Source organism: Megalops cyprinoides, chromosome 16 (assembly GCF_013368585.1).
Source record: "Megalops cyprinoides isolate fMegCyp1 chromosome 16, fMegCyp1.pri, whole genome shotgun sequence".
NCBI lineage: Eukaryota > Metazoa > Chordata > Actinopteri > Elopiformes > Megalopidae > Megalops > Megalops cyprinoides.
The window spans coordinates 30841171-30856861 of record NC_050598.1 but is presented as its reverse complement, the minus strand read 5'-3'; the positions used below and the strand labels follow the sequence as shown (position 1 = coordinate 30856861).

Here is a 15691-nt window from a genome sequence, read left to right as displayed (position 1 = left end):
GAAAACCGAGCCTTGACAATAGTAGATGACCACATGTGTTAGGCCTGTCAGCTGTTGGGTTGAGTGATTGTCTTAAACTACAGTAATTGAGCTCCCCCTTGTTCTCCTGTACTCTCTGCTGACTGGTACTGACTATAATCAGGACATGAATGAAGTTGCAACCTAGGACTAAAGTTATGATCAGCCTCATGATCCAAGATGCTATTTCTGATGAGTAAAATAATCTTGCTAGTAAAATAATCTCATTAGCTCCTTTTCACCATCTAGTGGCAACATGAACATACTGCAGTTATTGTCGGGGAGTCTGCTGTCTGCTCAGTCAGTCTGTCTCTCATTGAGTAAAGGATGCTACCACTCCAAACACTGCTTGGTTACAGCCAAAGATGTCTTTAGAGATGGGGTTAGAGTCCATAGCAGAGTCTGAAGATTTCTGAACTCTGAACTGAAGTTCTAATGGCATTACTGTTGGGTATTAGCTGATGCTTGGAGCATTAAAATGTGAACCTGAAGGTTGTGTGTTTGAGGCCCTGGATGAGGCACTGTTATGACAAATGCAGACGCAACATCCTTTCGTATGAATGGGTAACCCAACGTGTCACATGAAATGCAGTAAGTGATGTTCGTTTGCCTGGATTGCTCAGTGTAAAAATAACATTCTGTTCATTTTATGGAATAAATGTGGCTGTCCTGCAACATGTTTGCCACAGGTTTCCTCGGGACGCAGTGGATGAAAGGTAATGAGTAACACAGTCTAAACTGAGTCTAAACTGAGTATGACTCTTTGAATGGCTTCGCTTTCTCTTCCAGCTTTGGAGCTGTGTTCTGGCCGGAGAGAGTGGGTAACTCCCATTGGTCCATTGTGGTCTGGCTCACTCCCATTGGTCCAGTCCTGCTGTGGGGTTTATGAATGTCTTACCCTTGAGGAGCACCATTAACGGACCTCTCCCTGTCCCCCCCCCTCCTTTCCTCTCCAGGTTTGGGGATGACAAGGGCTACGTGCTCTACCCCCAGATAGGGGACCGGTTGGACCTCATCTGCCCAGCCTCCGACCCCCCCGGGCCCCGGGCCCCTCCCGAATACGAGTTTTACAAGCTGTACCTGGTGTCGTCGCGGGAACAGGCAGACAGGTGCGAGGTGATGGGCGCGCCCAACCTGCTGCTCACCTGCGACAAGCCTAACTCCGACATGCGCTTCACCATCAAGTTCCAGGAGTACTCGCCCAACCTGTGGGGCCACGAGTTCAAGACCCTGCATGACTACTACATCATCGGTCAGTGTCTGGGGGCGGGGCTTCATCTTACAGCGGGGAGGGGGGTCACTGTCTGAATAAACTCCCTTCCCCCCCCACCCCCCACTTCCTTCCTCTGAATGTTATATATTACACATCTGAGTCTGAAGGAGATGCTCTCTGAAGGTCAGGTTGTGATGATCTGAAAAATTTGAACCCACAGGAGAGGTAGTTGTGTCAGTGCATAGGCATGTATGTGCGCGTGTGTGTGTGTTTGTGTATGAGCGTGGGTGTTTGTGTTTATGTGTGAGTGTGTGAGTGTGTGAGTGTGTGAGTGTGTGAGTGTGTGTGTGTGTGTGTGTGTGTGTGCGCGCTTGTGTTTATGTGTATGTGTGTTTGTGTGTGTGTTTTTGTATGCACTTGTGTGTCTGTGAGTGTGTGTTCACGCTCTGTCTTTGTCTGCCGGCTCTCCTCGGGGTAGTGGTTAGGTCGTGGGGCTGAGATGTGTGGGTGACGCTGTTTGTTGAGGTTGAGCTGTGTGATGCGGGTTAGAATGCCGTCCCGGTATTTGTTCGTGGAATTGCGGCATGTTTGTATTTGATGGTGGATCCGGTCACCCTTATTGATGTGGGCTGAGTGTATCGTACGGAACAATCTGCAGAAAGGAGGTTTCGAGCCAAACGGCGGTGTTTTTGCAGCGGCGGAGGCTTGCAGAGGTCGAGTGCGTGGGAGCGCTCCTCCTTTTGTTCTTCTCATCTGAGTTTCCACGTGTATTTTGTGTCTGTCAGCTCGAAAGAGGAAAAGAAGGAAGAGATAAAAAACACATTGATCCTCTCCGAAATTACTTCTTTTTCCACATATTTAATTTTTAAAACAATTTGGCACCAAAGCGAATACGCCGATAGGACTCCCTTAACTTACTTGTCTCTACCCTATGGAATTACCAATTGGATTTTTGTATTTAAAATCACAAATTTCCCTGCATGTGAAAACTTGGTTTTGTGGCCTTGTGTTCTCAGCCAGGAGCAGCATGTCCTTTCTCTACCTCTTCCTCCTTCCTCTGGACTTTTAGCGTCTAATTTTTGTTTTTTCCAGCAGTCCTTCCGTGGCATTTTTTTTTATCAGCACTCAAACAGACCCGACTAATCGATTGACAGGCCTAGCCAATCAATGAGGATCTCAAATACAAGGTCAGAGACACAGACAGAGAGAGGAGGGGTGTGGGGCAGGGGGGAATGAATTGTGGATAGCAAGAGTGATGTAACCTAGGAGCCTCAAATAGGCAATGGTTACAAGGGGTGTGTGAGTGTGTGTGTGTGTGTATGTGAGTGTGGCTCTGTATGTATGTGTGAGATCTACCCCTTGGGGAAATGGCTTTTAATTAACCCACCTTCGCATTTGTTAATTTTTCCAATATGGGTTAAATGAGCTGGAACAGGGAGTGATGGAGGGAGGGAGGTTATTAATACAGCAGCTTGTGTTCCTGTGCCGTAGGTAGTCATTTATTCAGTCCTGCACAATGGCACCATGGACCACGTGTCCTACCCAACCTGGGACTGAAACCCATAGCAGACTGGTCAGGGTCTTGAGCAGGGCAGTCTTCACAGGCTGTCTGTCCTGGGCGATGGCGTGGTGCAGCGGTCGTTAGTGCTTTATATAACATGCCGTGATTAGTTTGAGTAGAAATGCGGTTTTGTCCGGATTCAGGAGATGGAAAACATTGCCGTAGCAACAGCAAGAGGCAGAACGCTCGGCGATAATCACTTGCATGATTGCAGTAATCACTGAACTTACTGGGGGGATGTGAACATACTGCACCATGTGACACACTCACGCACTCGCACACGCACACGCACATGCACACGTGCACACGCGCACACGCAGACGCACACACACACACACACACACACACACACATATCACACTTACGTACACAGCACATGTACATATACGCACATACACACATATGCATACACACCTATACACTGACACAATACATCATACACATCACATGTACAAACATACATAGAACATGTATACGCGCACACACACACACACACACACAAGCGCACACAGAAACACACACACATACACATCACATGTACACACACATAAACACATAAACATATATAGCACATGTATACACACACAGCACACACACAGCGCACACAGCGCACAGCACAGACACATTGTCATTCACACTGCCACCGTGTTGTGCTGTAAGGCCCGGCTGGGTGCCTCCCTGTGGCGGGGGTCTGTTGTTCAGGACCTGCCTGGCATTCACTCTCCTCAGTGTTACAGCGTGCCGGTAAACATTGATTGATAGCTGAACAATCTGTACCTTTTGAATCTGTCCCAGGGGCGTGCTCTACCCCCCTGCCCCCCCTCATGCTGATGGTAAAAGCACCATGAATAAACGAACAGTCCAGCCACACGTTGACCATAAATGATGCAACAGCGTCTGTTGGGAAGTTAAAACAGTAAATGTTCGTGTCAGCGCTGCCTCCTGTCCTTTCCCTGTCTTTGTCCTGTTGGACGGGTTTTGTGTCTGACGGTACCAGTGTCTGTGTTTGTGTATGTGTAGCTGCATGTGTGCTTGTGTGTTTTTAACTGTATGGGTGTCTGAGTGTGTGTGCATGCATGCGTGTGTGTGTGTGTGTGTGTGTGTGTGTTTGTGTGTGTGTGTGTGTTTGTGTGTTCAACTCTGTGATTTTGTTGGCGTCAGTGCATGTGTGCATGTGTGTGTGCATGCGTGTGTGTGGGTGTATGGACTCTGTGTGTTTGTGTTGCTATTGGTGTGTGTGTGTGTGTGTGTGTGTGTGTGTGTGTGTGTGTGTTGGTATCTCTGCATGTTTCGCCTGTGTCTGTGTCCACGTGAGTGAGCCGTGTGGAAGTTGTGAATCATTCAGGGCTGCTGGTTGCTTTATTTATGAAGCTTAAGCTGGAATAATTGAGACAGGCCTTTCACATCCTCTCATGTCTCTCTCTGCCTCTAAACGTCTGCATCTCTGTGGCTGTGTACAGCGTGTCTGTCAGCCCCTGTGTGAGCATGTGCGTACAGGTGTGTGCGTGCGCGTGCGTGTGTGCGTACAGGTGTGTGCGTGCGTGTGTGTGTGTGTGTGTGTGTGTGTGTGTGTGTGTGTGTATAGGCGTGTGTCCTGTGTATGTGCTGTGCGTGCGTGTGTATTCATAGCTTTGTGTACATGCTTGTATTTGGGTAAGTGTGTACGAGTGTGTTTGGGTAAGTGTGTACGAGTGTGTTTGGTGTGCACAAGGGTGTTTTGACAAGTGCGAGGGGCCTGTAACTCTGAGCTGGGAAGATCAGAGAAACTTAAAACGCCTTAAAACTTAAAACGATTACCTCTGTTTTTCCATCACTCAATAAAGACATAGGGCACAAGGGGAACGGATCAGGAAAGAGAGGGACAGAGACACTCATCACAGGGGCCTCATTGCAGAGTATGTACTCAGGGATAAATGTCAGGCCACAGGAAGCGCAGGCACCAGTTCTGATCCGATCCATCTCTCCTCGCCGCTTGATGCTGGAGGGACTTTATTGTTGGTGGTACCGTGGCAGTTTTTTTACCTGCTTCTGTCTGTGATTGACAGGCGTAATACCCTCGGTTACACCCTGACCCATTTTCCCTCTGTTTGCACTGTGTGCAGACTCTGGCCCGATGGCTTTGGTGTTCTGCGTCTGTCTGTACCAATGAAGGCTTTGCAGGAGCGCTGTCTTCAGCAATGCTGCCCACCTCCGTTTTCCCACAAAAAAAATCCCCAACTCCAACTCCCCACAGAACCCAGGGAAAGAGAGAGCGGGAGATGGAGAGAGAGATGGGCAGAACGTAACGAGGGAGGGAAATTCTCCAGACAAAGCAGGACTGAGGGAGAGAGGCTCGCCCAGGGAGTGGGGAGAGAGGGATGGCTGGATGTAGCGTGTGTGAATTAGCGAAAGTGACAGGTCACCCTGCTGATCTAGGTCGACAATCAGAACTCTGCTGCTGTCTGTGTGTGTGAGTGTGTGTGTGCCTTTGCGTGTGTGTGAGTGTGTCTGTGCCTTAGCGTGTGTGTGTGCGCGCACGCAAAAAAAAAAAATCTCTTGCTAAAGGTCAGACGGGAAGAATCCCTGTAATTGGATTGGGGGTTTAACACTGTGATTCGTTTAACCTCCCCATGCTGTCATTCACACAAATACACACACACACACACACACACACACACACACACGCTCTCTCTCACAGTGTCCCACACACAGCGATTTCAGGCCAGCGCATGGCTCTGTGTCACTGTGCCCCCATGAATGGCACTGCTTTCTCCCATATCTCCGAACAAAGTGGGCATTGTGCTGGGTTCTGCTCAGGAACCACTTGTGGAGGGGACGCGTTTCCCCAGACGAGGGGAGTGGATATGCCAAGCACACCTCTCCGGCCCTCACGTGCCTTGAGCATGCTTATCTGAACCAGGCTTTGTGTATGCCGTGGGTTTACACGCAGACCGCAGTGTACCTGCAGGAATGAAAGACACAGAGATGCACGTATGGCCGACATGGCTGCTCACGGAAACAAAAGGCAGGAACAGTAACAAACGCAGCATACAGAGTGTGTGGAAGGGCTTTTAAACAGACAGGCGTGATATTTGCTGTGTGAGGAGGGAGATTAGAGTGTTCAGGGGGGATTTGGGCCGACTGCAGCACACCAGCTGTTCACTGGAGAGATGAGGAGGGGGGAGAGGGGGAAGAGAGGAAGGGAGGAGGGAGAAGGAAGGAGAGCGGGAAGGTGAGAGAGAGAGAGAGAGAGAGAGAGAGAGAGAGAGAGAGAGAGAGAGAAGGTGAGAGGGAGAGAGAGAGAGGGACGGAGGACAAGACGAGGGTCTAAGGGGAAGGAAAAAAATCAGCAAGGGATGATTAAACGAAATGTAAATTACAGTTGTGACCAATGAGGAAATGACAACACAGCACTTCCTGTTTTAGATGTATTTCAGGATTTAGTCATCTGAAGGAGGTGAAGAGTGTGTGTGTGTGTGTGTGTGTGTGTGTGTGTGTGTGTATTGATTTGCTTACTGATCATGAATGCATTCATTAAACTAATAATTAGTCTTTAGAAGAATGCATTATATTAATTAATTTGGCAGAGGCTCTTATTCAGAGTATCTTACAAGCCTATTGTGACAAAATTCATTAAATTCAAACCACAAGAACAATATTAACATGGGCCCATAACAGCTGGTGACGCAGTGATACAGCATCAGTCTGAAAACACCACTAAAATAAAAGCGTACAACAGGAGATATTTTAGCACACACATAGAATGTGATTAAATATTAGCTGTAAAATTATTATACAGTAGCTTTCATCCATTAATTATGTGTAATGTAGGCATATAAATAATATATAAATAATAGTATGTGTTTTTTTAGCTGTTATCTGGTTAACATAGAATTTTTTTCACAGCAAAACTGTATGTATATATATATATATATATATATATATATATATATATATATATATATATATATATATATATATATATATGTATGTTTATACACACACACACACACACACACACACACACACACGCGTGTGTGCAAACAAGCGCACACACACCAGCCCCCTAGAGGTTTTTTGGCGAGCTTTTTCTCTGCTCAGAATTTTTAGCCAAAAGCTTAATTCACCGCATGGTGCGCGGGTCCGAGAGCCAAGGTTTTAATAATCGTTAAAAATGCAAGACAGTCTACAACGGTGGAACAAATCGCTTTGATGATGTAATCTGTGTTGTAAATCTGGGGGTGCTGGGGTGCTTGCTGCCGTGGTGACCGGCGGACAAACGCAACACCTCGAATCGAGGCAGAAACGGTGGCGGCGGCCACGGCCTCCCGTCTCGGCACGCAGACGGTACGGTTTCAGCCCTCAGACACAGAGCACTTAATTACACATGCAGTTACACGTGTTATAACACTCCAGCACGGATCCTGTCCTGCCTGTTCTGTCTCCCGCCCGCCTGCCCCCCATACGCATCCCGAAAACCAGCCTTTTAATGTATGCAATTATGGAGCTAATTAGGGTAATTAATTCAGCCAGCAACGGGGCCCGGCCCGCTCCTATTCATTGTTATAGATCCAATTTAATCCCTGCCCTACACACTCACAACAAAGGACCCGCAGCTAATGGGGGCAGGAGTGTGTGTGTGTGTTTCTGATTACACTGTGCTAATACTGCTGTCCTTCACTACAACCGCCAGGCTAAATCTCAAGCAGCTGCCGCAACTACCACTGCCTCTACACCTACTTAACAACGGGACTGTAACTGCCATCACATCTACGACTGCTTTACAAAAGGACTATAAGCTGCCTTACAACACAGAAATTATTACCATTTTATCTACAGCTACTTTACAACAGGGAAATTATTACCATTACTTCTACAACTACTCTACAACTGGAGTATTACTACTTCTACCTCTATAACTACATTACAACAGGACTATAACTATCACTCATATTATTACTACTTTCATCACTGCTAGTACTGCAATCAGCAGTGCAGCTACGGTGGAGCAGTGCTATTTTCACTCATTAGTTTTTTGTTAACGTTGTGGTTATTAGTAGTGGTTCTCCATTCGGAGAGGTTATGTCTTTTTGAGAATCCCTGTTTTGGTGGGTCTGCTCGGAGCTCCTGGGAAGTGTGTTTACTCTGGGAAAGTGCTGTTCAATGCCCCGTGTGAATCGCACATTTAGTGCAGAAAACTACAGCACCAGAAGAAGCAGTATTCCCTGGACCCAAGACCTTCCACTTATCCCTGTTAAAACTTTTACCAGCTTCGACCCATCCTTCCGGCTGTCTCTTTCGGTCCGTTTCTGCTTTGGCCCTCGTCTTTTCCCTTTCCCAGAATCCCCCTCTCCCGCCCTCCGTCTCTCTTTTTCTGCCATGTCTCCTTTGCTTCTTTGCCAGTATCTGTGGTTTGTAAAGCTTCAGCATTACAGAACGAACCTGCACACACACATACACACACGCATGTACGCACTCCCATATACGCACACGTGTCACTCCCGCTCATATTTTCCCTGTCATGTCGTTCGCCTCTCTCTCTCTCTGTCACACTCATATTCTAATTCAGCTGGCCCTCTTGGGTAGCACAGAAACAGACGGGAAACTAACATCAGAAAGTATGTCACGTCAGAAAGTCAATCCACAAAAACAATTACAACCAGCCCTAGTCACACAGGAAAACCCCTCCCCCTTTCTCTCTCTCCCACCCCTTTATCCTTGCTCTCTCTCGTTTTACTCTTTCTAGCTTGCATGTATTTTCCCACTTTTTCTCTCTTTATATTTCTGTTTCTATTTTTCATGTCTTTCTCCCTCTCTTGCTCTCTCTTTCCCTCCCTCTGTCTTTGTCTCTCCCTCCCTCTCTCTCTTTCCCTCCTTCTCCCTTTCTCTCTCTCTGTCTCTTACTCTCTCCCCCTCTCTCTCTCTCTCTCTCTCTCACTCTCTCTCCCTCTCTCCCCCTCCCACTCTCCCTGTCTCTCCCTCTCCTTCTCTCTCTCTCTCTCTCCCCCTCTCCCTCCCTCGCTCTCTCCCTGTCTCCCCCTCCCTGGAGCTGCGCTGAGGCACAGATGTCAGGACATGTTATTTCGGCTGGCTGACTCTCCATGATGTTTTTTTTTTTCTTTTCTTTAGTTCTTTTTCCTCTTTGGGAATGAGGCTGAAATTGGTGGGGGGGCGGATGGGGGTGAGCTGGGTGCATTGGAACGCGTACAGGAAAAAGCACATCTACTGTACACCCATCCCAAATCCATTAAACATGTTCAACATTTCACCCCGTGGAGCGGCCAATAGCAGCGTGCGCTCCTGCGGACAGGCCAGCTCCTGCCAGCCGGCTTCAGACGCCTCGCTTTTGTCTGAATGAAAGCGGCACGGAGTTCTGACTGGGGTTCTGACAGAGGGAAGTGAGGATAGCACAGGAGAGGCTGAGTGACAGCCGCACAAACGCATCGCAAACGTGCATGCGCTGTCCGCTCAGCTGCGCGCAGCCTCTGCGCAGGGGGCCTCCGTGCCCGGAACAGATGGACAGACACACCCACAAGACAGAGGGGTCCCTTTCCAGCAGGTGGGGCAGGGCGGGGCAGGGCTGGGCCTGGGGGGCGTGGAGTGGAGACCGGAATGCTTTAGGTTTGAGTCCCGGATAGGACGCTGTGGTTTTCCCCCGGGGGAGAGAACTTAATGACTTTGGGTCTCTGGGAGAAGGCCTGGGGATCCGCCGTGGGCCCCGGCCGAGGTGCAGACAGCGGGATTTATTGAGGCTGTTAAACGGGGGCCTGATTAGATGGGCAGATTGAGAGCGGCAGGTTGGGGAATTGGCTGGTAAACCCGGGAGACCGTCCTCTTTCTCACGATAAGAGCCCCCGGATCTTAAACGCTCACAGCGAGCCGGGACCTCACCTCTCTGCTGCTCTATTGTCCAGCCTCACTTCCAGCAGTAATCTGCTCCTCCCAGGAGGTCCACTGTACACAGAGAGACTGCTCCTCATCTCACACACCTCAGCCTCCTTTCAACACGAGAGGGCTGCACACATTAATCTTAAAAGATCTCATCTTCCTGTGAATAACACACACGCTTACACACTCACACTCACTCTCACACACACACACACACGCATGGATACACATTCTATGAAGGAGACACAAATATACACACACATTGAAAGGCAGACACACATACACACACATGTGCGCGCACACACACGCACACACACTCACACAGTAGTCCCCCCTGTGGCTGGTGATTTTCTTGCTACTCTCATGTGCTTCATTAAAACCTTTAATTAAAAGGAAAATTATATCTAATTACACTTTTTAAGATGTAACATTCAGTTCTGAAAGCATTGGACACTTTGTTACCCTGAGCTAGTCTCCTAACAAGTGGTTCTTGTGCCCAGCACGGGCAGTTTGTGTGTGTGTGAGCGTGTGTGTCCTTGCAGTTTGTATGTCTCTGGGTGTGTGTGTGAGCGTGTGTGTCCTTGCAGTGTGTATGTCTCTGGGTGTGTGTGTGTGTGTGTGTGTATCAGCGTGTCTTTTATCTGTGCTCAGCACTATGCCCCATACCCTGATGCACACATATCCAAAGACATTGTTGATTTTGTTGCTCTTTGACATTTTTATATCCATATTTTACAAGCCAAAGTGGCAGTAATGTGACCCAGAAAAATGGCTTTAAAAAACCTTTCTGTAAGATGACATCTCTCCTTCTCTTCGGCCTGTTTTTTTTTTTTATTTTCACCAGTTTCTCTTTACCTCTCCTCACATCCCTCATTCCGTTTTCCTAATTTAGGCTCCTGCGTTCCCCCCTCCTGCTCCTCCCTCCCTCTCTCCGTGTCATAGATCGCCGTTTCCCTTCTCCCACCAGACCGTTGACCCACTTCCCTCTTCCCTGCTTTCTTTTTTTCACCACTTTGTCCTTCAGTTCTGAGTCTTGTAGCCCCGCCCACCGAACGCACACCTCCACCTGTTCCGAGGTGGAAGTCATCTGGAGGACGAGAGGCACGTGGAGGTTTTGGCAAAGAGACTTGAGGCTGGCAGCGGGGTTCGGTTGGGTGGGGTGCGGTGCGGATCGCAGCTAAGCTTCCGTTCCATAATACTGTATTGCTCAGGAGAAAGTGGGGTGAGATAACGCACAATAAAACACCACACCGGTGAGGAGAGTGTTATGCAATTAAAACGGCCATTTTTAAACTGAAAGGGATGAAAGAATGAAAGGAGAGAGAGAGAGAAAGGGGGGAGGGATTGAGAGTGTGAGAGAGACTGATTGGTATGGAGACAGAGAAAGAGGAAGAGATGGAGAGACAGAGGGGGAGGGAGGAGAGTGAGAAGTGAAATTCAGAAATGAAACCCTAAATCAGATAAATGACCAGCAGGGACCGTGTGAGAGTCACCTCCCAGCCGTGAAACGGGTCTGTATGGGGGAGGGGGGCGGATAGGTCCTGTTAGAAGAGCGAGAGAGGGCGGGTTGGGAAGAGGTGCCAGCCCGCTGCCGTTTTTGGTCAGGCACGTCCGTGGGCAGCCCCGCGCCGGCTGAGCACAGTGTGTGGGCGCTGGAGGGGTCGGGATGGGGCCCGGCCCAGTCGATGGCAGGACGGGCTCTGAGCTAATGGGGGCATTCACTCACGAATCAGTGAGCAGCCAGAGCGAGAGGGGGGCGGGGGGGCAGCCGGAGAGAGAGGAGGGGGGCCGGGTTGCTCATTACTGACTCTCCAGATCTCCCCCGGAGCAGGGCCCGCGCCCCACCAGGCCAGCACAGAGTCAGTTAGGTAATGGACCAGCGAGACAGGGGGGAGGGGGGGGGGGGCTGGCAGACACGGTGTCTGAGGATGAGGCAGCGTCTGTGACTGGCCCTCTGTGTGGCGTGGACACACCCACCTGCTCCCCCCGCATCATCATCATCATCATCATCATGACACACAATGTGACCTTTAACCCCAACAGCAGAGTGAAGTTGTGTCAGAGACAACCACCCCCACAAAGACCCCCCCACCCCAGCCTCCACGCGGTGTTTCCTCTGACACTGTCTGCTGTCAGGCAGGTAAAATCATTTACACCTGTCCGGGAGAGAGAAGCGAGGGCCAGAGAGGGGTGTTGTGCCCTAATTCAGGAGGGGGTGGGCTTGTTGCTTCGTTATGCATGGAGAAACACAGGACGGCGAAGGCCAAAAGAAAGAAAGAAGCTGAAAGACGAGTTGACGGGAGCATGAGCAGGGAGCGCAGCCGTGCCTGGGCCGGAAAGAGAGCGAGACCACGCCACTGACCCATTTCTGCGGGCGGCCGGGCCAGTGACGAGCACAGCAGGGACAGGAGAGGCCACCCAGACAATGCAGCTCCGCACACACTATACGCACTATATACACACACACACGCACACACTATACACACTATACACACAGCACACACTATACGCACTATATACACACACGCACACACTATACACACTATACACACAGCACACACTATACGCACTATATACACACACGCACACACTATACACACTATACACACAGCACACACTATACGCACTATATACACACACACACACACTATACACACTATATACACTATACACACAGCACACACTATACACACTATATACACACACGCACACACTATACACACTATATACACACACACACGCACACACTATACACACACTATACACACTATACACACTATATACACACACTCACACACTATACACACACGCACACACTATACACACTATATACACACGCACACACTATACACACTATACACACACGCACACACTATATACACACACACTATACACACTATACACACTATATACACACACACTATACACACTATATACACACACGCACACACTATACACACTATATACACACACGCACACACTATACACACTATATACATACACACGCACACACTATACACACTATATACACACACGCACACACTATATACACACACACACAGGCATTCACTCATACACACACAAATGTACACTCCCACTCATATACTCATACACACTCACTCACATGCACGCATGCACTTGCTGGCACCCACAGACTGACGCTAAGGGACGAGGCTGTCAGGTTCACATATGCAGCGTCACACACTAATAAAGGCTGGCTGCAACGCTGGTTCCCACGATGCACCACTCATAACACGCACGTCCTGTCTGGCGCAATATTTCAGCCCAGCACTGTTTTCCCCCAAAGCCTTGCTCAGTCAGGCCCGAGAGTGCGTCTCATCCGCACCCAAACGGAAGGCATTGATGAGCGAGAGGGCGCTGGCATGCACACGCAGACATGTATGCTGCTACACGCACTACCCTGACACGCAATAACCAACACGTCACGCTGTCACACACGCGAGAGGACATGCGCACACACACACTGTCAGTAGGCAGTGTGTGTGTCTACACTGCTTACCTCTCCCTTCTCAAAGACAAACACTCTCTGCTGCACTCTGTATGCCTGTGTGTATGTGCGCACGTGTGTGTGTGTATGTTTGTGAAGGGTGCTCTCATTTAAATGTGAAATGTGTGTGTGTGTGTGTGTCTCCTGCTCTTACATGCTTGTTCTTCATATTCCCTCATATTTCCTCTCGCTCTCTCCTCCTGTTCTCCCAGCATCCTCCATGTTAGTCCTTATGTTTACTCAGCGTTTCCCTGCCTGCACTCCTTGCATTATTCCAACGTTCCCTCAATGTTGTCTCAATGTTTTAATGTCTCCAGTGCGCATTGTGTGTACACTTGCACACACAGATGCATTTACTCGAGAGCCAGTCCTGTAAAAACACAAACGGGGACAGCAGACCAGACACACAAGCACACACAGATGCAGGCAAACACAGATAAAGACATACACACAGGGTTGCAGGCAGACACACAGACACACAAGCACACACAGATGCAGGCAAACACAGATAAAGACATACACACAGGGTTGCAGGCAGACACACAGACACACAAGCACACACAGATGCAGGCAAACACAGATAAAGACACACACACAGTGGCAGGCAGACACACAGACACACAAGCACACACAGATGCAGGCAAACACAGATAAAGACACACACACGGGGTTGCAGACACACAGGGTTGCAGGCAGACACACACGGGGTTGCAGACAGACGGGGTTGCAGACACACACACGGGGTTGCAGACAGACGGGGTTGCAGACACACACACAGGGTTGCAGGCAGACACACACAGGGTTGCAGGCACACACGGGGTTGCAGACACACGGGGTTGCAGACACACAGGGTTGCAGGCAGACACACACAGGTATTTGCACAGGGCCGGTGTGGCTGCCTCACACAGCGTACAGAGAGGATTCGGGGAGCTGGTGGGGCGGCCGTTCGGCCCCGCGGTTCCCAGAGGCCCCAGCTGCGGAGTGACAGGTTAACGGGAAGCGATCCCACCCAGAGAGACGGGAGGGCGTGACGCTAATCGAGGAGGATGGATAGAGGGAGCGTAACCGCGGAGAATTAAAATGTCATTGAGCAGCTTGGTGTGATGAGTGCAGAGGGGAGACAAACAGCAAGCACGGCATTGTGGGAGGCAGGACACAGAGATCATTCCCCCTCCTCCGCTGCTGTGTGTGTGTGTGTGTGTGTGTGTGTGTGTGTGTGTGTGTGTGTGTACGTACGTGTGTGTGTACGTGTGTGTGTGTGTGTGTACGTGTGTACATGTGTGTGTACGTGTGTGTGTGTGTGTGTGTGTGTCCCCTCTCCTCCTGTGAGCTCAGCTCTGCACCACCTACACGTACCTGTGAGTGTTTCACCTCCACCTGAGCACTCTCGCATCCTGCGAGCACTGAGCTACCTAACCCAGCGGAGGGAGACGCCTCCTGCTAACCCAGCGGAGGGAGACGCCTCCTGCTAACCCAGCGGAGGGAGAAGCCTCTGCTCTGCTGTAGTTAAAGCTGCAGTCCGCCGAGGACATGCTTGTAAATGTTGTTCTTCACCTTTAGAGCTCGCAAGTGTTCTTTTGCATCTCAAATCGATTGTGTAAATCCCAGGATGACACAGCTCATCCGTGTGGCGTGAGTCAGAGACCTGCTCTTCCCTGACATCACATCAGGCAGGTAGCGCACCTGCAGCCCGCACAACAGGTGACTCCTGTGGGTGCAAAACTATAGCGAAAAACACAGGTAGGTACTGCCCCTACACTAATATACAGAAATAACAAAAATATCCCCATCGGAAGAGAGTGTGCACATAGGACCAATTTCTCTGCATCGCCAGTCAGACTGTGCAGGTGCCAAAGCGCTTAACCTGCTGTAAAGTCAGTAGCAGCCAAAGCTCCAATGCTCTTAATGTATGGAGCAGTTTGCTAGAATTCCTAGTGGAAGTAGAGGCCCTTTGAGTGTTCAGGATCAGGCTTGATGCAGCGCTGCTTATGGTACAAAATGATTAGCCTAACGGGGCCAAACGGCCTGCTCTTACCATTAAACTTATATTTTTATATTCTTCTGAGGACTGAAGAGGCGTATGCATTCAGCTGAAATACCTATAGGATTTATATACCAGCTGTTTTAAAGGCGTTCCTTTTTTTACCGCATTGTCCCTTTAATACAAATGACGTACTCATTCTCTCCCTCTGAAGTACCTTTGAAATCCTTAGAAACAGCCTTTAAGCTGGAGTGTCACATGGAGCTTCACTGAATTTGCAACGTCAAATCAACACAAGTTTGACTGCAGTTATTTTTTTATATACTGATAGTGTATTGAACATTTTTTTTTCAGTCAGCATATGAATGTTTTCTTGTGCTGAAAGCATATGAATCATTTTATACTGAGAACATATGAATACTTTTTGTACTGTGAGTGTATTGAATCGCTTTTGTACTGAGAGCATATGAATCGTTTTTCCCTGAGAGTGTATTGAATCGTTTTTATAATGAGAGCATATGAATCATTTTCCTCCTGAGAGTG

At 49.1% G+C, this 15691-nt stretch overlaps 1 protein-coding gene across 1 annotated transcript in view; it reads left to right on the top strand.

Moving 5' to 3' along the window:
* efnb3b (ephrin-B3b) overlaps nt 1-15691 on the top strand; it is a 48579-nt gene that overhangs the window by 22238 nt on the left and 10650 nt on the right. The window contains exon 2 of the mRNA XM_036548194.1: nt 975-1270. Within this exon, the coding sequence (XP_036404087.1) occupies nt 975-1270 (296 nt within the window). The remainder of the gene's footprint in view (nt 1-974; nt 1271-15691) is intronic.